At 41.4% G+C, this 20,534-nt stretch overlaps 1 protein-coding gene across 4 annotated transcripts in view; it reads right to left on the bottom strand.

The window, feature by feature from the left end:
* LOC141789969 (contactin-4-like) overlaps positions 1 to 20,534 on the bottom strand; it is a 313,441-nt gene that overhangs the window by 36,840 nt on the left and 256,067 nt on the right. For all 4 annotated transcript variants that reach the window (XM_074669582.1, XM_074669572.1, XM_074669591.1 and 1 more), the window contains exon 12: positions 8,450 to 8,577. In XM_074669582.1, the coding sequence (XP_074525683.1) occupies positions 8,450 to 8,577 (128 nt within the window). The remainder of the gene's footprint in view (positions 1 to 8,449; positions 8,578 to 20,534) is intronic.

Here is a 20,534-nt window from a genome sequence, read left to right as displayed (position 1 = left end):
ATGAAATCTGTCTTTTATAATTCAACAGAAAGAGGAAACATGCCTTGATAGTGATTTACAGAAAAACAAGCCGGCCTGGAGAATCCCATTTTGAGATGAGTTTTTGGGTAAAAAGAGGGATTAACTGGATTGATGGACTCCGGGACATCCTTCTCGCTTTTACTCACACGGACAATAAAAACTGTTTCACCAAGCATACCATCAAACGCTGGCTGCGGGGCTAAAAGGAAATTCAAGTTTCTATGAAAACAGCTGGGAGATGAGGAGGGAGCGTCCATTTAGCATGCTGTTTACACTGCATTTCAAAGGCTTTTACAGATTATTTACGTGCTGAAGAGACCACTAAATGGCTCTAACCCGAGAGGAAAGACCACAAAAGAAGAAAAAGCTCTTTCTTTGAGGCTCCATGTTGAAAAGAAAATGATTAAACGGAGAGCGATGGAAACAAACAGAGCCGTCTTCATATGGACTCAGTCGTTCTCTGCCTCTGAGCGCGGTTTACCCACAGGGTTTACCTCGGCGTCCCCGAACAGGCTCCTCGTAAAGAAAGTGAGAAATAAAACTGTAGCAGTAAACATTTTCTGTAACATTTAGAAGAAAAAAAATCCAATAATCTGTTTAAATATGTATGTAGATCTATAGCTAACCTTTTGAAATATGAGGCATGAACTTTTTCTCCCCTCGGCAAATCAGCAGAGAATCAATAACTCTATAAATCCAGCCAACGAGTAAGGTCAACTCTCAACAAATAACAATAACACAAATGAACTGTGCAACCTCTGCCAGAGCGGGTCACAGCGAGGGTAAAGTTCACACAACATGTCAGCTCATCCCTCAGGAGCTGGACGGGGTGAGAGCACGACTCCCTGTGGAAAACAGCTGTCTGCACAAAACAAAGCCACTCAGCGCAAAAACCATTTTTACCCCCCACATTCCCCGGCAGTGAATGCACCGCCTCGCAGCTCATACAGTGAACTCTTCAAAAAAAAGAAAGAATAAAAAAATACACCCCAACCCGAGAGGAAAAGGTAATCCTGCCAACCCAGAATTTGTTTCTTTGAATCTTGCACTGACACGAGCCCCCTCAGATTTTTCCCGTCAGCTGAAACCTAACAGTGGGATTATGATTAATAAAGATTTTAAATTGGGTTCAGGGTTTTACAGACAGACTGTGAAGAGGTTTTGCAGAGCGTCGGCAGAGCAGCAGGAGGTGCAGCTGCAGCAAAACAAAAATCAGCAAAAATAAATTCATTCATTCATTCATTCATTCATTTATGTAAAATTATAACAGCTCTATTCATGATGTAGTATGTACGATTTATGAAGATTTTTTGTATGAATGATAAATCAAACAGTATGGTTTATTTATCGTCAATCTAAGAGCAGTTTTTTTGTATCTTACTTTCACTCAATTTTGTCACAAGCACCCAGATTTATTTCCATGGTTTTCTTTATCATATCATGCTTTCTGATCAATTTAACAGTACTGTTTTATATAACAGGTGGATTTTATCTTTTTTTTATTGTTAATATGTGTGAGCGTTGTTAGTGATGCCCGCTAAAAAAAATTCCACTCAGCAGTTTTGACATGACAATAAAGTATTGAATCTGGAATCTTGAATGTAGAGAGTAGTCATTTGGAGTCAACACCAAGATTGAAAATCTGTCTGTTTTTGAGCCTGGCTGATATCTTGGATCTAGTCCATAGCTTTGTTTCCACCAAGTGGTCCGGTTTGGATCAGTACAGTTTGGTCCGGGTTGGCTCAGTCAAGCCTGATCCTGTTTGTGTTTCCACAGAAAACCCTGCCCCTCAGCGTGTAAGCTGGATGCTGACAGCTGCATCAGCTATGTAGCAGTGTGGCAGCATAGCTGCGTGACACAGTGTACCCCAACAAAGCAGAAAAACGCTGCTGTCACTGAACATTGACTGCTTTTTCATGACACCGTTTTCCAAGCAAAAAGAAAGTTATCATCAAAAAGGTGACTGGAGGTCTCAACATTGTCAGGTTATGTGTTCTTTATTACTACTGTTGGAAGTGACCAATCAACAGGCTGCAGTGTTTCTAGCGCCACCTTCTGGGGTTGGATCAGTCTGTTTGGCACCCCTACTGAAGAGTACCAAAAGGTGGGATGGTACGGGTTGGTAAAATGGGGGCCTGTCCCAGTTATAGGTGTTGACTGACTGTCCACATAAATAACGGACGCCATAGAAAAAAAACTTCTAATGGTTCAAAGTCTTCTTTGCTTTGTCTAAAATGACCTTTAGTCACTTTGACCCTTTCCTCAGTTTAACACTTAATCCACAGAAAACAGCACGGGAAATGAGCCACATTCACCCGAGAAGTCCAGATTAATAGTCCAGATAATTGTCTTATTTCAAGATACAAGAAGAAAAAAATGGCACCTAAATTATGAATTCCCCCTTTGGCTTTTTTTTTCTCTTTGTAAAGAATTCAGGCGTTTTTTAGTCTTTTTACATCCTGAATCAGATTTTTTTCTGGACTTTTGGAAGAATTTGGCTCATATTAATTCTAAAAAATATGTTTCTTTGCTAGAATCTAGTCAAACACTTACTTTGATTTCATTGAGGCAGAGTAATACTGTTGTGTGAAAAATAAAAAACACATTTTCAGAGTCTTTTTTCCATTGTGCTGTGAGATAATTGCAATCTGTTGACAAAATGGTTTACTACATTTATTTGTTTGACTGCACTATGAAAAGAAAAAAAAACAACTTGTTGCTTTTCTGTTGAATATATTTTTTTGAATAACAAGTGTTTTTGCTACCAACAGGTGTCAAAACAAGAGTGCAAAAATTAGCTAATCTGTTATCATAAAAGATCTGGTCCATGAGACAATGTTCAAACAACAGGTCGATGGCTTTATTTTTTGTCATGAACTGCTTCAATTAGGCTAAACTGCTTATTTTAAACTTTACACAGCTATCTCAATTTCATGAGACTTTAAAGTCCAGTTTCCACCAAGTGGTCCAGTTTGGATCAGTAAAGCCTGATTGTGTTTCCATAGGTAACCATGCTCTTCTTGGTAGGCTGGTGTATGACAGATGTCGATAGCTGCATCAGTACATAATAGTGTGATGCCATAGGAGCCCAACCATAGACTGTATATAGAGTGGACAACGTGGCTCCGCCATTTATCATTGTACGGTTTTGAAGCCAAAATACCGCCGTCACAGGCGCAGCCATTGGCAGCCATTGCAGCCAGGGTCTGCGCAGTAGAGACGATGAGGGATTCTGGGAGAATCTGAGTGGAGCTGGGTGGCTTCACGAGAACGGCAGCTGTCAATCATCGTTAAATGTTATGTAAAGCCTCGTTTTTAACCTCGTATAACTAATGAAAACAAAACTTTTCAGAAAAAAAGAGGACTTGGATACAAGACAGCCAAATAATATTTTCAAATCACCACAATAAACAAACGTGAGAAACATTTCTATAAGGGGTATTGATTTTTTAAAGTTTGACCACAGCCCATCTGGAACGTCTGGAAAGCCGTATTTTTAAACCTATACTGCAGCCAGTCACCAGGGGGAGCAGTTTTTGTGGAGACCTCACTTTGAGCCAAGCAAGCGGACGTCCATTTTTTTTTACAGTCTATGAGCCCGACACAGTATACCTCACTAAAAAATCCACTGAAGAAGAAAAACGTGACACAGTAAACAAAGAGCAATGATGGAAGACAACCAGAAATTCGTCTTCTCTGTAATCGGCACGTAGCTCTTTGTTACACAGAACAATTAAGCTTTGTTTCAGAGAAGACTGTGTGCCACCAGGAGAAATGCAGCAGCTGCTGTCACACAGGAAGTGACGATTCTTTCAACCAATCAATGGTCTGCAGTGTTTTTAGCTCCACCTTCTGGGGTTAGATCAGAATGTCTGACACCTCAAAAAGTGGGACGGTACGAGTTGGTAATTTAGTCAAAGAAAACACCACAAAATGTGCACCGTACCAAGACAGAACGAACTGAACTGCTAAGTAGACACAGGGCTTATTTCTTAATCTATATCATTATCAATTTAGTTTCCTTCTTTTTCCAACAGTTTTGATGAGAATGCAGAAGCAGAAAAAGAGCAGACCTGAAAGCCTGAAGCTGCCGTCCTTTCAACAGCATGAAAGATGTTTCTGTTCCTGCTCTTTTTACCCTTCATATTATATCAGAAATATACTGAACTGAAACCTCAGAGTTGAGATCTGACTGCAGTAATATCCAGTAATATCACCAGCCCGGCCTGAAAACTCAAACCCACTTTTCCTGCAGTAACCAGGATGTTTCCATCAAATAATGATGACCATGACACAAGTGTGGCTGTGAATGCACTGATTACCATCTGCATCATTAACAGCGCTTGATGAATAAACAAATAACAGTCAATTAAGTTTTTCGCCTCTGTGCTGCAGACTGCTGCTGCTGCTGTTCAATCAAACTGCAGGGAAAAGTAAAGTCAGCCCGAGAAGTTTGACAAAACACAACAAACAAAAGAAGATAAAGAACAAAGACACAGCAAAGCAAAACCCCGGTGAGATTAAAAAGACAGACAAAGCTGAACAGCAGAGAGTGCGAGAAGAACTGAATGTGTCCTGCATCACCATGTCTCTGCTTCTGTCAACACTAATAATCTCATTTCTGCACATTCTTCATCTCTTTAACCTGCGGACGACTGGAGATTATGACATAAAACTCAATAGATCCAAAAATGCAAGTTAGGATGCTACAGAAATCATGCACAGCAGTGTTTGGCAGTGGTGTACAACAGGGAGGGGGTTGTTAAAAAAAACACAGGAGTAACCACGCTCAGGTTTCCTCTTGGTAACCAAAACGTATGTGAAAGTGGCCATAGGGAACCCAAATGTGTGCACAAGTGGTCTCTTAGCAACCAAAATGCGCTAAAGTGGCTTCTTGGGAGTCAAAGCGTGCATGCTAAAGGGGGGTGTCAGGAGCCCAAACATGCAGTCAGGGGCCTCCTGGTGGGTTAAAACACGACTAACTGCGCTCTTGGCGAGCAAAATTGCGTGTTTCAGTGCACTTTGAAAACACATGAACTTAGTGCTGTCTTCAGTGGCGAGGATGTGCTGTTTGTGCTTTTACTTTCTTTTCCGCCCTTGCCCTTCAAAGGTCTATGCGTGCCCCTGGTGTTTGGTTGAAAGTGAAGGAAGGACTCATTTACTTTCTTCATTTTCTTTTAGCAAAATAAAGAAATTACCTTTTCTCAAAGCAATTAGCTAAAGTTTTGCAATCAGCACTTCATTTTGATTCTGAAATTGTATTTTACCAGCTTTAAGTTTTGCCAAACTCCGTCCTCTCTGTGAAACAGTATTGTTTGAATGAAGATTTAGGTTTACTGAAACAATCAGGGCTGACTTGTGATGGATGATATTTTAATTCCATCCAAATTAATCCACCATGTCTCCTTAATCCTGCCCCAAATCCTCTTTTTTTAAACCACAGGCTGGAGCTCAGGACCCTGGTCTGACAGTCTTGGACCTTTAAAAATCTGCAGACAGTTGCAGGTCCAAGACTTTCAGTCAGAAAGTTAAAACAATGCACACAGCACTGTCCGAGATGAATGAACATCAGTGCGTTGTGTGTTCACATGGTTGCTGCGCTCATATGATGCCTGTGCTGGGGATACACTAGTTTGTTCTCAGTATTAAGTGTTAAGAAGCTGGAAACTCCATCAGAACATATGGCAGTGAAAAAAACTCTGTTCATATCAATCAATCCATATACTTGATTATTTTTTGTTATAAAAACATGAGTTTTTCTTTTTGATTCAAAATGTTTCTTTAATGTAAAGTACATATATTAACTACATGTTAAACCTATATAACTATATTGTGTAAATTCAAAGAACATCATATGTTCATTGTGTATAATTAGAATGAGTTATGGCAACTTAATTTTGTTGTGTATTTTAATTATATTGTATTTTAGTATAAACTACCTCATCTTCTAAAAAATATTTTACACCATTAATTTCTAAAGCTTTTGTATTTTCTTTTAAATTCATTTTTTAGGATCACTCTACTTCTGTTTGCAGATTTTAATTCAAAAGAACTATATTTTTTACACCCTGAGACATCCCCCCCCAGCTCTGATAGTTAATGGTTAAATTAAATCAGGTAGATATTTTGACTTTTGTATGTACTCCTCTTTAAGCATACTTTGTGCTTAAAACAGACCCAATGTGAGGAGGGGATCTGAAGTCTTGAGGTTCACTTGCCACATCGGCATGTACTACACAAGAGGAGGGTCTCTAGCCTCTAAGTTCACCTTCCACATGACTTTTCAATAAGTAACCCCACTTCACCATACACTCTGCGCTGCTTACAGGTCACAATATATACCCTGTTTACCTACAGTTCCACAGTTTCATTTAGCAGATGCTTTTGTCCAAAGCAATGTACAACACAGGCAAGAATTTAGACAGAAGAAAAACCTAGTTAGTGCGAAAACAGTGCTACAAGTTTGGCTGCAAGTGCTGCCATTAAGTAACCTTTCAGAGCAGAAGGACCTGCCTGATTCAGTTTCTGAACTCCTGCAGGTCCATCTTGCCAGGCTCCAATGACCAACAATTTCACTCGGCTAAATTCTGACCGGCCCAATCAGGGAAGAGAGGCGGGAGCTGTAGGAGCAGATGTGATGTCAGCAGACTTTCGTACTTGTCAGCGTTCCTTTGATTCTTAAGTTAAATTTATAAAAACGGAAGCTATCGTCTAACGCCTTTTTCACATCGGCTCACATAAGCTACGTCACACCGTGGCTTGATGTGGATTGGTCCATGGTGAGTGTGTTAATCAGAACAGTCGTCCAATCACCAGCTGCAGATTTTTTTTTTAAGTCCCACCTCTGAAAACAAATCGGAGGAGCTGCTACCCTGATGGACTTGTGAAATAATTCCGTGGCTGATATATGAAACTGTCTGTCTGGCGTGTCAGGTTAGCCATTAAGTGCACAATTGTATTTATTTATTTATTTTGTTGGGAGTGTAGAATAATGTAGCCAACAAACCACAATTAATTGCTGCAACAATATACTTCAACCTTAAACAACATTCAGTAGTAGAGCTGAAAATTCACTTAGAGCTGGGTCTGAGACCTTCTGACTCATTCTACCCCTGAGGACAAAGAGGTGAAGGCTCAGATTGAGGGCCTAAGTGTTTCCTGAGCAGATAAGTCTTCAGACATCTCTGAAAGTAGAAAGGGACTCTGTGGATCGTCTAGAGTTAGAGAATTCATTCCACCATTTGGGAACAACAGAGGAGAAGAGTCTGGCTGGAGATTCAGAGCCGCGCTGGGCTAAGAGCACCAGGCGTCTTTCACAAGGAGAGCGTAGTCGGCCAGGAGGAGTGTAGACCTGGAAGAGGGACCCTTGGTAGGCAGGAGTTGTTCTTGTTAATGATTTATACCTGAATAAAGTTGAGTGAATCTGAACCAAGCACTGTTTTTTTGTCTCCTTTCTTTCTCCTTTTGATCAAATATTTGAGCTCGGCCCAACTGAGAAGCTTCTGTTTTGCGGCCCAACTGAGAAGCGTCTGTTTTACTTTTTTACTTGGGCTATAGGCCCAACCTAGGAATCCCCAGTGTAGCATTCTACAGACAACAGTTTTTGGATGAAACGCAAAAGTAGTGTTGTGTTTTGACCACTCGTTTGCTCAGAAACGAGTGAACAATCTGAAATGGATAAATACTTCAAAATGGATTTTTTCTGAAACACTGCCAATGACGTTGCCGTGTAAACAGTAGCCGGCTTACTCAGTGGAAAAGCTGATGCCACACTTTGCTTTGCACTAGCGCATACAACAGTCCAACAGTACCATTGTTACGATAAAAAAAAGTACCAAAAGTAGCTTTGGACAAGGCAGTTATAGCACCACCTACAGGCCTGGCATGCTGACTACAGCGTTTTCAGTCCCTCAGCGTTTCTATGTAAAGGCAGATTTTTTTCTCTCTACATTTTAGCGTTTTTGGATGAACGTTGTCGTGTAAACAGGGCATAACACAAAGCCTCCTACACTCTGCATCTCCTCTGACAGGACTGCAGGCACAGACGCACAGAGCTGAGTGTTTTCAACACCTCTGCAAACAGACATGGCAGCTGAGGTGTGTCTGTCTCCAGCGATGACAGCACGGAGAGAAAAAAATAAATGATGTTCATGACTTCTCAAAAGACGGAGAGAGTCAGGGAGAGGGGTGGTTGGAGGCTTCAAAAAATCTGAGTCCTTCTTCTCCGCGATGGTCATGTTTTATTTATGAAATTGAATACTTCAGGTTAGATTTCAAGAAGCAGAATGAAACATCAGGCAACTCGACACTCTGTCAGAGCGAAAAACATGCATTTGAAAAAGTTGTCCGGTACTTTAATGCTAAGGGTCCCTGCAGACTGAATTGCAAACGAGACAGTGATGAAATGGGAGGAAGAAACAGGAAATACCTTTAACTGTGATGCTCCCCGTGCTGCTTGCCACTCCAAACTGGTTTCTGGCCACACAGGTGTAAAGTCCTGCATCCGATTTGGTTGCGTTCCATATGCGGAGGTTACCGTTATCCAGGATGGAGACCCTGTGGATGAAAAGGCCAAACATTTACATCACAGCGGGAGGATCTGTGTGTGCAGGTCCGGATGAATTCAGCTGAGGTGTTACTGTTGGATCCAAACTTTAAGGTACAGAGTGAAATATCTGAGACCGATGAGTGACTGAATCAACAGAAACATGTTCAGGGCCTCTGATGAAGTCCTGCTGCAGCCATGAGAAACAGGATTGAATTTTAAAGAGGGATTAATTCAGCACATAACTTCAGCTTATCCAGGACAACAGTGGCTCCATGCCCTTTGTGTGATGGCCACAAGTGCTTCAAAAAAAGGTCAAAAGGCCTTAACAAAATATGACATTTTCCAAATAACAAGTGAAAATGGAAATTATGCCCTTGAAAGCAAGGTACTGTGGGAAATCAAGGGTCGAGCAACTCATCAAAGCACATTGAATTTTAATTATCTGAAACGCTCTGCTGAATCTGCACACTCCAGGTATGAAACAGCCGCGGCCTAATTGTGAGGGCGGTAAAATGATGTGTGGACGCTAAATTGCTCCGTTCACCTGTGAAAAAAAAAGTCAGAGCGAACAGCTTGGCCAATATTAAAATGTTAAAGAGGAAGGATTTTCAGAGGAAAAGGCAGAATGAGGGATTACCAGCACATTTCATTCAGGGGAGGAACAAACCAGGACAAAGATTTTCACACAGGATCTGTCAGCACAAAGGAGACAACAGATGTCATCAGGTTTTCATCTTCAGAAGAAAAGTTACAAATACATGAAAATCAAAAAAACAGAAAATGATGTTTGTTTATGGCCTTTAATCTTTAAATCCTCCCTTCCTTCCTACCTTTATTCCTCCCTTCCTTCCTTCCTTCCTTCCTTCCTTCCTTCCTTCCATCCTTCCCTCCTTCTTCCTTCCTGCTTTCCATCTTTCTTTCCTCTCTTCTTTCCTCCCTCCCACCCTCCCCCCTTCCTTCTTTCGTTCCTTTCTTTCTTCCCTCCCTCCTTCTTTTCTTCCTTTCTCCTTCCTTCCTGCCTTCCGTCTTTTTTTCTTTCTTCCTTCCTGCCTTCCATCTTTCTTTCTTTCTTTCCTTCCTTCCTTCCTTCCTTCCTTTCTTTTCTTCCTTTCTTCCCACATTCTTTCCTTTCTTCCTTCCATCTTTCTTTCCTTCCTTCAGTTGATCCATCCATCCATCCTCCTTTTCTTTATACTGCCTTCCTTTCTACTTCCATCCTTTCTTACATCTATCCTTCAATCCATCCTTCCTTCCTTTCTGTCCCCATCCATCTTTTCTTCCTTGCTCCCTTGTTCTTCCATCTATCCTTCAATCCATCCTTCCTTCCTTTCTTTCCCCATCCATCTTTTCTTCCTTGCTCCCTTCTTTCATCCATCTATCATCCATCCTTCTTTTCACCCATCATTTCTCCCTTCTTTCTATTATCCATCGATCTATTCATTAATCCATCCATGCACCAATTCATCCATCCATCCAAGCCTCCATCCAGCCCCTCTTCCTTTAGTCTATCCACTTTCTTTCTTTCTTTCTTTCTTTCTTTCTTTCTTTCTTTCTTTCTTTCTTTCTTTCTTTCTTTCTTTCTTCCATTTATTCCCTTTTCTTGTCATCTGTTCCTACTTTTCAGCTTTCTGTCCCTCCTTTCTTCTTTCTATCCATATGTCTTTCCTTTCTTTTTCCCCTCTGTCATTCTTTCCTCTACTTCTTTCCATCCCTCCTTCTCCTTCTCTCCTCCTCTCCTGATAGGCTCCAGTGGAGGAGTCTGGGGGGTTTTCCAGTTTGGATCAGTGCAGTGTGAGCTTGGCTGTATTTCATGTGACAGGACTGAATGGTCAGAGGAACACGGCCCGGTCCAATCAGCCCAGAACTCTTCTGGATTGATGTTTAATCTAATGGCTCTAACAGCCTCTGAATATTCATCTGCTGCTTCAGATGGATCCACAAATGTAAACTCTACAGTTAAACACATCAGACAACGCGCAGGCTGAGGCAGAGACAGAGGAGAGATTCAGCGTCATGTTTGAGGACAATGAGACGACACAGCTGGGATGTTGCTCAATCACTGATGTGTACAGCTGGATACGCTCATTAAATCTGGTTGATACGCTCACTCAGAGCTACATTGTACTCCCCTCTTATAATCCACTGTCTGCTTTAAATATTTAGTGTATGTGATGGAAAAGTGCAGAGACAGTGGTGTAAGGGAGTCTTCTCCTGGAGCCACATGGTGCTGCTGAGTGGAGACTTCTGGGTTCATGTGAGGCTGAGAGAAAGTGCTGAATGCAAAGTAGCCAACAGTGTCCATCAGTTCGATGAGAGGCATATCAGTGTGTGGGATGGCTCGCAGTTAATGACATCAAAGCTGGAGGCCGATAAATTTGAAGAAAATGGCCCATTAAATGGCACCAAATTTCTACAACTGACCATAACCCTTAGCACAGTAAGCACAATTACAACAACGGCTCTCCATTAATTAGGCTGCAGAGCCTGTGCTCTGTGTACATGGAGGAGGGATCTCAGGGCAGTTGTGAGTAAAGATAATAGTTTCAGATTACAGTTCTGCAGAATGCACAGGCATTATCAAATAACTATTTGTTTGTTTTGTGAAATACACTGTAAAAAATACTGTCAAACTAAGAGATTTCAACGATAAAAACTGCTGCTATATTTAAATACAGCATTTTAAAAATCACTGTAAAATAACAGTTACATAGTGGAACTCTGCTGCCTGTACTTTACTTTTATGTTACAGAAAAGTAACTTTTTTTTATAGTGTTTTGTTACTGTGAATGAGGATGAAACATAGTGGACCTGGCTGTACAGTGCAGGAGGCACTGGCTGTCTGCGCTCCACATGGAACGTACTGGTTGTCTGTGCTCAACGGCACAGACCAGGTATTTGTGCTCCACTGCCAGCTGCCTGTGCTCAGTGGCATGGACTAACTGTCTGTGCTACCTATGGCATGGACTGGTTGTCCATGCTTAATGACACAGACCAGCTGGCTGCACTTCTCATGCCATGGACCGGCAGTCTGTGAGTCTGTGCTCCACATGGCACAGACCATCTGTGCTTCACATGGCATGGGCCGGCTGTATGTGCTTAACACCTTTCTTGCTCTTCATGGCATGGACTGGCTGTCAGTGATTCACATGGCACAGGCCGTGTACACTTGATTTTTGCAGTGTGTTGGTCAATTTTAAAGTGAAGTGTAAAAAAAAAAAAAGGTTAACTGGACTTTTTTTTGTTTTTTAGTTAACTTAAAATTTCCACTACGGGGGCAGTAGTTTAATTGGAGCACAGACGTCCTCTGCCTTCCACACAATCTTAATGTACAACAGAGTCTCAGTCAATTTCCTCTTTTGTTACACCTTGGGGGTTATTTTCCTATAATGTAATGCCATTTGGGCTGAGAAATGCTCCAGTAACATTTCAGCGCCTTATGAATAGGGTGTTAGCTGGTCAGTCAGGCTGTGCAGCATACCTAGACGATGTAGTTGTGTTCAGCGACACATGGGAATCTCATGTTCAGCACTTAAAGGCAGTTTTTAACAGGTTGGCAGAAGCACATTTAACCATTAATTCGGCAAAATGTGAGTTTGCTAAAGCAACCATGACCTATCTGGGCAAAGTTGTAGGCAAAGTTGAGGCTAAGGTGGAGGCTATTGATGGATATCCCATAACATCATCCAAAAAACAGCTGATGCGGTTTCTAGGATTAGTGGGATATTACCGCAGCTTTTGCCGTAATTTTTCTACTGTGGTTGCCCCTTTGACTGATCTCTTGAGGAAAAACACTCCTTTTGTCTGGTCTCCTCAATATCAAACTGCTTTCGATGATGTCCGAAAACGTATCTGTTCTACCCCTGTTCTTGCAGCTCCTGTGTTTGATAAACCCTTTCAGATACAGGTGGATGCGAGTGAGGTTGGAGCTGGGGCTGTTCTCCTGCAGGACGGGGAAGGGGGAGTTGAACATCCAGTCTGCTTCTTCTCGCGTAAGTTTAATCGTCACCAGTTGAACTATTCAGTGGTTGAAAAAGAGACACTGGCTTTGATTTGGGCACTGAAGTTTTTCGAGGTGTACGTAAGACTGTTTGTGCCAGTGACAATTTACACAGATCGTAGTCCACTAACTTTCTTGGAAAGTATACAAAATGCTAATCAAAGACTAATGGGGTGGATTATGTTTCTTCAGCCTTATACTCTTAAAGTGAAACATGTTAAGGGTCGTAAAAATGTAATGGCTGACGTGCTTTCCAGTGCACCATGTTCATTCCACGAAGACCCTGTTGGTGGGGGTCTTTGTATCATGGTAGGGTGGGTGTGGGCAAGCATCCACATCATCAGTCACTGCCCAAGTGCTGTTCCAATGTTCATGTCCTCCAGAGGCATATGTCCTCCGTTTGGTTGGCATGTGGCTAATTGACCAAGGATACACAGGTGTATCCTTCGCTGCCTTGCCATGGCTATGAATACCCAACATGCAACGCGCGAATCCACCAAAAAGGAAAAAAAATGGAAGGAAAAGACACACCAGAGGGAGACGCTCCAGAGAGAGACGCTCCAGAGGAGGCGCGCAGTAAATTCCAATTCAAATGTAAGTAAAAAAATACACCTCTGAAAATTACAACTTATACCATGTCCAACACTTAACTCTTTTGTGTGACACTCGCGTAACTGTAATTACAGAGAAGCCGCACCTGCAGAGCGTCAATGATGTGACAATAAAAAAGCAAAAAGTGTACAAAAGTGGCAAACCATGACAATATTTGTAGCTGCTTGAGCATACGGTCTACTCCCACATTTGTATTTAATTTTCCAAGCACTGTCCACAGTGCAACACATGTTATGTGACATAATGTAAGCCCAAATACATATACATTTGTGACAGGAATCTGATGGTACAAAATATGCCTTTGTAGGCTGTTCCATTAGCATCTCCTTTTGAGCAGAGGCAGGACACTTGCCTTGGATTGGAAGGAAGTGGCTTCGGAGGCACTGCCTTCAAAGACAAGGCAAGGCAAGGTACCTGGGCTTTAGGAAACAGCCTGAGTCCCACATGGGCTCTCTCTCTCCCTTCCTGGAAGGATGGTGCCTGCCAGGTACCCACCTTTGGTTTGGTGTAGTTTGGTTTGGTTTGGTTATGCTAAGTTTAGCCTTTAGTTTCCTTTACACATAGTCTTAGTAATCTGTGGACATTTCACAGCACCCAACACCCTCACCTCATTACTGACACTGACTACACCACCAGTTAGGTTTTCTTGAGTTGTTCAATAAATTAACTTCTTTACTTAAAGCTATCACTGTTTTGACCTCCCTTATTTGTTACGCTCTACAACGAGCTGGGCATAACACCACTGTGTTCCCTCCTCAAGTATGGTCACAAAATGCTGTCACAACAAAAATGACCTTGCTGTAAAATAACAGTAAAATACTGGCAGCATGGTTGACAGTATTTCACTGTTATTACAAATTTGTATGCTGTAATCCAAAATACGGTATTTTACTGTAAAAATATTATATTCATATTTTACCGTTATTTCACAGTGGAATTTTTTACAGTGTGTGATTCAGGGAGTAAAGATGTGGTTTGAACTAGAAAAAGCTTTGACCCAATTCAAGGTAACCTGCACAAGCTCACAGCAGTACCTCAACATAACTAAGTGCCTGCGTTTGTGAAATGTGCTCTGAATATCCACAATCCCCTTCTCCTCAGGGACAAAACAGCTATCATGTGACTGGAGCGCCATGCATCTTGTAAAAGGAGGCTCGACGGAGTGCGAACAAGTGTCGCACACCAGCACAATGAGCTCTTACAGGGAGAGTTAAGTCCTCAGCAGCCCTCCTGCAGCACCGAGACTTTTCCGGAGATATTCACAGCATCTTCTGCTCTTTCTGGAAGCTTTTCCACAAAGATAGGGAAGCACTTTTCTTTCACATTTTACCAAAAGCAGCTGTCCGCTTTAGTTTCCCTCCTTTCAGTCTGACGGTAATGGAAGAGGAGGCACATGAAGTCAAAGACAGCAGAAGTGGCAAAGCAGTAGTAAATAAGAGATGGAGGCTGACTATTAACACGTTTCAGTTTTGCTCCGTTCCTGCCACGGCCCAGACTACACGTCTGTGTGATGTGCCCATTATGTGAGAAGTCATTTCCCACCTCCATCCCGAGTGAAGCCAGCGAAGGGGCAGGTATCAATAATTCACAGGTGAGATGAACACAAGTGAACCTCCTTTCATCCTCGCCTCACACAAGTTTAATGGACACAGCAATAATTCTCCTAAGAGGGGGCAATTATGTGGAACAAGGCGAGACGGCCAAATGCACTCGTGTGGTCCTGAAAAACACAGGTGTGTATTTTGGATGGGATCAAGCCTCTGAGGACAGGGGCTACACTGTGTTGATCCTCCCTGCTCTGTGACAAGATGAAAGAGACAAATAACATCAGTCACAAGGCAGCCATCACGGGAACTGTGAAGTGGAAATCGCAGGAAAGAGCTCCGTCCAAGGTAAAAACAACCTGTTTCTCTTATTTCCTTACTTCTGCTTTGAGATGCTGTTAACAGATGCAGACGTTTCCTTTTTGTCAGCTTCCCCGCAATCAAAAAGCCACTTGAAAGCCTTGTTTTGATGTTTCATTCAGACATATTTTGTCTTTGATCTGTTTGATGAATTCCACATTGTGAGAGAAAACTGTCACAATCCAAATAATGAGTCACAAGAAGCGGCAAAGGAGAGGTGTGTGTGTTTGGAAGCAGCCGCTTTGAACTAAGAGTGGGCCTGGAATGTAGAGTGGGTTTTTTAATGTCAGCAGCAGGAGTCTCATCTCGAAACAGTAAGATCATGTTGGGTTTCTTATTTCATAAACTCTCCAACTCTCAAATACCTTCGGAGGAAAGGAGCGCGCTCATAAAAATTCAGCATACAAATCCCTAATCAGAGACTGCATTCTGATTTGAGAGTTTCAAACAGCACCAGTCATGAATACTTAGTCACTTCGTGAGATGTGGCGGTGGCGGCGGCTGATGGGTAGTGTGACTACAGGGTGGAGGCCCGGATCCGCCGCTGCTGCTTAATTAACAGGGTACATAAAGCAGGCTTGTGAAAATTGGGGTTAAGATTCTATCAGTGGAATTACTCAACCATGAGACCACAGGAAGAGAGATCATCAGGAGCTTACAGTGGTTTTAACAAATAATTAGTCTCTGCTAAGGCCTTCTATACACAAAGATTACACACAGCTTGCTCAACTCGCCGCTGCAGCAGTCGCGCTTCCACCCAGCAGTCGACGATATGCAAAAAGCAAATGTGGGAAAGTACTGCAGGGAGTGTGTTGGATGGTGTTTGCCCACTGCGTTAATCTCACAGATAAGGCGAGGTGGGCTCTGCGTTACTATTTCCAACCCAGACTGACCACGGTCGACCTACCTGCAGGTGATCTTTCTAATCATAATTGTATCAAAACGTCAGTGTTGTTAACAGTGCCGCAGGCCAGAGGCTGGAGTGTGTGCCGAGAAAAGAGACGAGGTCACCACATCCTCTGAGCCGGGACGAGGGGTGGGACCTAACTTCAGGTGTTGATCTATGCTCTTGACTGCTTTAAAAACCCTGAAGTGTAAAGGGGGAAGGACTGTCTGAGATAAATTGAAAGGCTGTCTCTCCTCAGGTTCCCCACAGTGTGCTATGCTGGAGAGAAATGGCCTTGTCAGCGGCATAAATCAAGCCCAGCTGTGCGATGTAGACCCAGGACGCTAAAACCTGCCGAGCACATTGCAGCGGTGGAGCAGCCTCTCAGATGTCTGCTTTATGCAGCATCATCGCGTATCAATGCACAAGCTTTTTATTTTGGGGTTAAGTTGTCGATATCAAGGTTAACTGTCAATAAGAAGCTGGAGAAACGCACTCCACAATTTATTTTCCTTCTTCAGCCAACAAAGCATTTGGCTCTCACTGATGGAGCAGACACCTGTGCTTTCACTGTTAAAAAATAATGTGATACCATCTCAGGGATTCTCACCTCCTCAGCTGCCATTATTTAATAATAATTTTATAATTTAATATTCATTTACAGTTCCAAAGCTCGAACAGAAAAAAGTAGTTAGTGTAAAATCTGGTGAATAAGTCACACTTTTAAAACCTGTTTTCATCTTTGAAGTGTGCTGCGTCTCATACACTTGTGTGACTTATACACCAGTATTACATAATTAAGTTGTGATGCACTATATTAAGCTGGAAATGGCGCTCTAATCTAGATGAAGCTTTGTCACAGTGGTGCTCCGCCATGATGGTCAGTAGCCACGTTAACATGCAGACTTTTTTCTCATTCGGATTATAATCATTCCGATTGAAGCTCTCAGGCAAACTGTTTACATGTTAAGCGATCTATTCCCATCTGGTGTTTACATGTGCCATATTTTTCGTGGAGTTTTTTAAATAGTTCAGTATTTCTTGTTTTCCTACCGTCTAAGAGTGCAACAATGTCTAGTGCTTTAAGAGTTTGTATTCAAAACAAACTTTCCAATGCAGACCAGTGCTGTGTGCTCTGTTTGGAAGCTGCCATGTTTCCATGTGAGTTAACGTCATACGTCACTGCTTGTGTATGCCAGGAGAGAGCATGCGCAGACAGAACCCAGACTGACAACTCTGCGATTCACCGTTTACATGACAGGATTTTGCTTTTAATCGGAATGGGAAAAGCAAAAATTCTACCCCTGTGCATCGGAATGAAATTCCATTCGGATTCGGCCTGTTTATTCCGAATGAGGTGTTTATATGGAGCATTTTCATTCCGTTTGGGCTTCTAACCCAATTCTATTCTGAATATTTGGCTCCATGTAAACGAGGCTAGAGTTGCCACTTCACTCACAGTTTGGCTGCTGTGCCTAGCTAGTGCTGGACAAAGTCAGACATTGTGTCGAACAAAAAAAAAAGATACCAGTAAAGCCAGTAAGAGCTACACAGCAGCAAAGAAACTGAATGCTGTGTCTTACTCAACAAAGAGACATTAAATGTTTGTTAAAACTTTTTTTTTCTTTTTTTTTTTACATAAATATCTTTATAAATAATCATGTTTAGAAACCCCTTTTCATTTTTACAGTATTTCCAGAGAGAAATGTTTACATTTAACTTAAGAATTTGTAGATCAGGAGGTTTAAATATTGTTCCTACAGAACCTCATATCTGGGACCATAGTTAAGTTTCAGTTTCTTTTCTCACCATTTGCTCCTCCAACTCACTTGGCTCCTACCCCTCCTCCTCTGCTCCACCGTGAGTAGCCACAGTTACATGAGGAGTTTTTCGTCTTTCTGAATGGAATCTTTCCGAATGACTTTTCCGAAGATAATAGTATACATGGAAAGGAATATTCCAATCTCTGGTCTACATGCGCCGCTGTAATCAAACAGAATAGTCAATAGGGCATGCGCAAAAAAACATAAACATCATGAGATTTATCAAAGCTGGAGGACGACAGTTTGTTTATCACGGTGTTTCAATACTCTGTATTGCAAGTTTTCGTCCGTCCAGTCTTGAAATTATGTTCATTTCTTTCAAAGTTTGGATCAAAAACAAACTTTCCGCAGCAGTCCAGTGCTGACGGCTCGCCGCCATTTTTAAAGTTGAGGAACGTCTCTAGTTGCGTCTTACGTCATATCTGAGCGTGCGCTGAAAGAACACACCCTGACAACTTTCTGTTTGAGTGGATACATGATACCTCAATCAGTTTGGATAAAGGAATATTCCACCCCTGTGAAACCGATTATATGTCCATTCAGATTGGCACTTTTCTTTCTGAATGAGGTGTATACAAAGGTTAAATTCTTTCCGTTTGAGCAAATAAACCGAATGCAAGCAAAATATTTGAGTCCATGTAAACGTGGCTACTGATGCCGTTTGGACCGGTGCAGTGTGAGCTGGTATGAGCTCCATCTGATGAACATCCTCACTTTTAAAAAGTTACAAGAGTTATGACACAAACTCTGACTCAAATCCCCCCAAAAAACTGTTTACAACAGAGAGGCAAAGAAAACGCAAGCGAACTTGTATTTCTCTAAATCACGTTATCAGGTGCTAAACACCAGGAGCTGCAAGGCCGTCTAAGCTGATGATGCAGAGCCTCCGTCAGTGTGCAGTGCAGCCGAGGCCGTGGAGATATTTCCCTAATCAAGATTGATCAAGTATGAATTAAGAGATCTTTTCCCACAAAAATATCACTGCACCCCATTAAGTTGAACTGACTAAGTCACAGGACCAGCCAAAGGACAACCAAAGAGCAAGTTACAGTCCGAAAAATGCGGTAATTTAATGTAGTGTTTGTGTAATCACCACCCAGCTTTACACACCAGAGTAAACACATAATAACTGAGTTAAATTACATCACCAGCAGGCTGCTTAATGAAACAGTGAGTTGTTAGGGAGATAACTACAAGCATGTTGCTTACAGTCAGTGGCCAGGTTAATGAAACACAAACAAAACATCAGGAGCTTGTAGCTCCAGCAGTATCTCATAGGATCTGATTAATTATATCCCTGTCTTTATCAACACAACATAAGAACTATTATTACAAATTTATTTCTATTACTTTTATTAAAACTTTTTAAGTCTTTTAAGTGTCTGTTATAAAGACAATCAATTACTTTTAGAATTCTCATAATCATTATTATTGTAAAAAAAAAAAAAAAATCAAAATAAGAAACAAACAAACAAAAAATACTAGAATTTAACCGGGCCACATGTAAGTGGATTCATTTTTGAAAATGGATTACTTAAAATTATAATCAAAAAAAAAAAAAAAAAAAAACGACAGATAGATTATTTAGCATTTTTATTTATCTGTGTTTATTATGATGATTATTATGTTGTCTGTGTTATTTCTGACAGTTATGGATATGACATTAAAACCTTTAAAGAATGTTGATGTGGTTTGATACATTTTTTATTAGTAGTGTTGTGAAACTTTTTAATGCACAGTAATCATGATAATCGTTATTATACCTCAGACTGTAATTGTGAAGTCAAAATCCATAAACATTGCATCTCTACAGGTTAGACAGTATCTATTTGTCAATCCATGGATTTAATGCAAACAAACAGTTGTGTTATCAGTGTCCCTGAACTTCTCTCCTCCACACGACACCTATTCTTCCAAAAAGGAGCCAGCACCAGCAAACAAATGAAAGGACGAGCATGCATCTGAATGCTTGCATCTGAATGAGAAAGGTAAGGGATGTGTCTGACACGACGGAGGAATACATCACTTAAAAAGCAGCTCACATGAAGAGCAGCTCCGGTTCAGCGTATCCCATGAATGCAGAAAACAGACTGAAGTTTTTTCTTCTGCAAAACATCCCAAACTCTGAAAAGACTCAAACTCTGCAGCTGGAAAACAGCGCTTGTGTTGTTTTCTATTTGGCCACATTAACAGTAAAGTAAGTCACAGGCGATAGTTGGAATGGCTTTCTTTTCGGTTCACTGTGTATTGACACTTGTCTCCAGGGCACAGGCTAGCATTAAAGCTTCTTTGGCAATATTGTTTCTTTCTAAAACACGGCCAGGGGACAGGTCTGCTGGGCTGCAGCTCCAGTATTAATCTCTTACTCAGTGAAATGCACACTGGTGCGACGGCCCCTGCATGTATTACCATAATGAAAGCAGGGGAATGGCAAGTTCTCCCCCCAAAGCTTTTGCAGCAGTGATAAATGTTTTTTTTTTCCTCTAACTTTTTCCTTTTTTTTTTTTTTTGACAGCATGATTTTGCACTTGCAGACTAAATGAATGTACCAACATTCCCAGGATTCATATACATATTGTGTTTTTCTATATGCTACAAATTGGTGACTAGATAGTTTCTTTAAATATTAACAAAACGTAAGCATCACCTTTTTTTTAATCAAACTGACATGAATAGCATTTGATGTGACATGTATTCAGTGACATATTTACTAGCCCTTTAAAGATTCTTTCTTTCCCCTCTT

The sequence above is a fragment of the Halichoeres trimaculatus genome, unplaced genomic scaffold, assembly GCF_033239565.1.
Source record: "Halichoeres trimaculatus isolate MK-OKI-2021-1 unplaced genomic scaffold, fHalTri1.1 fHalTri1_scaffold_1, whole genome shotgun sequence".
Lineage (NCBI taxonomy): Eukaryota > Metazoa > Chordata > Actinopteri > Labriformes > Labridae > Halichoeres > Halichoeres trimaculatus.
The sequence above is the reverse complement of the archived record's forward strand: the minus strand, read 5'-3'. Positions and strand labels throughout refer to the sequence as shown.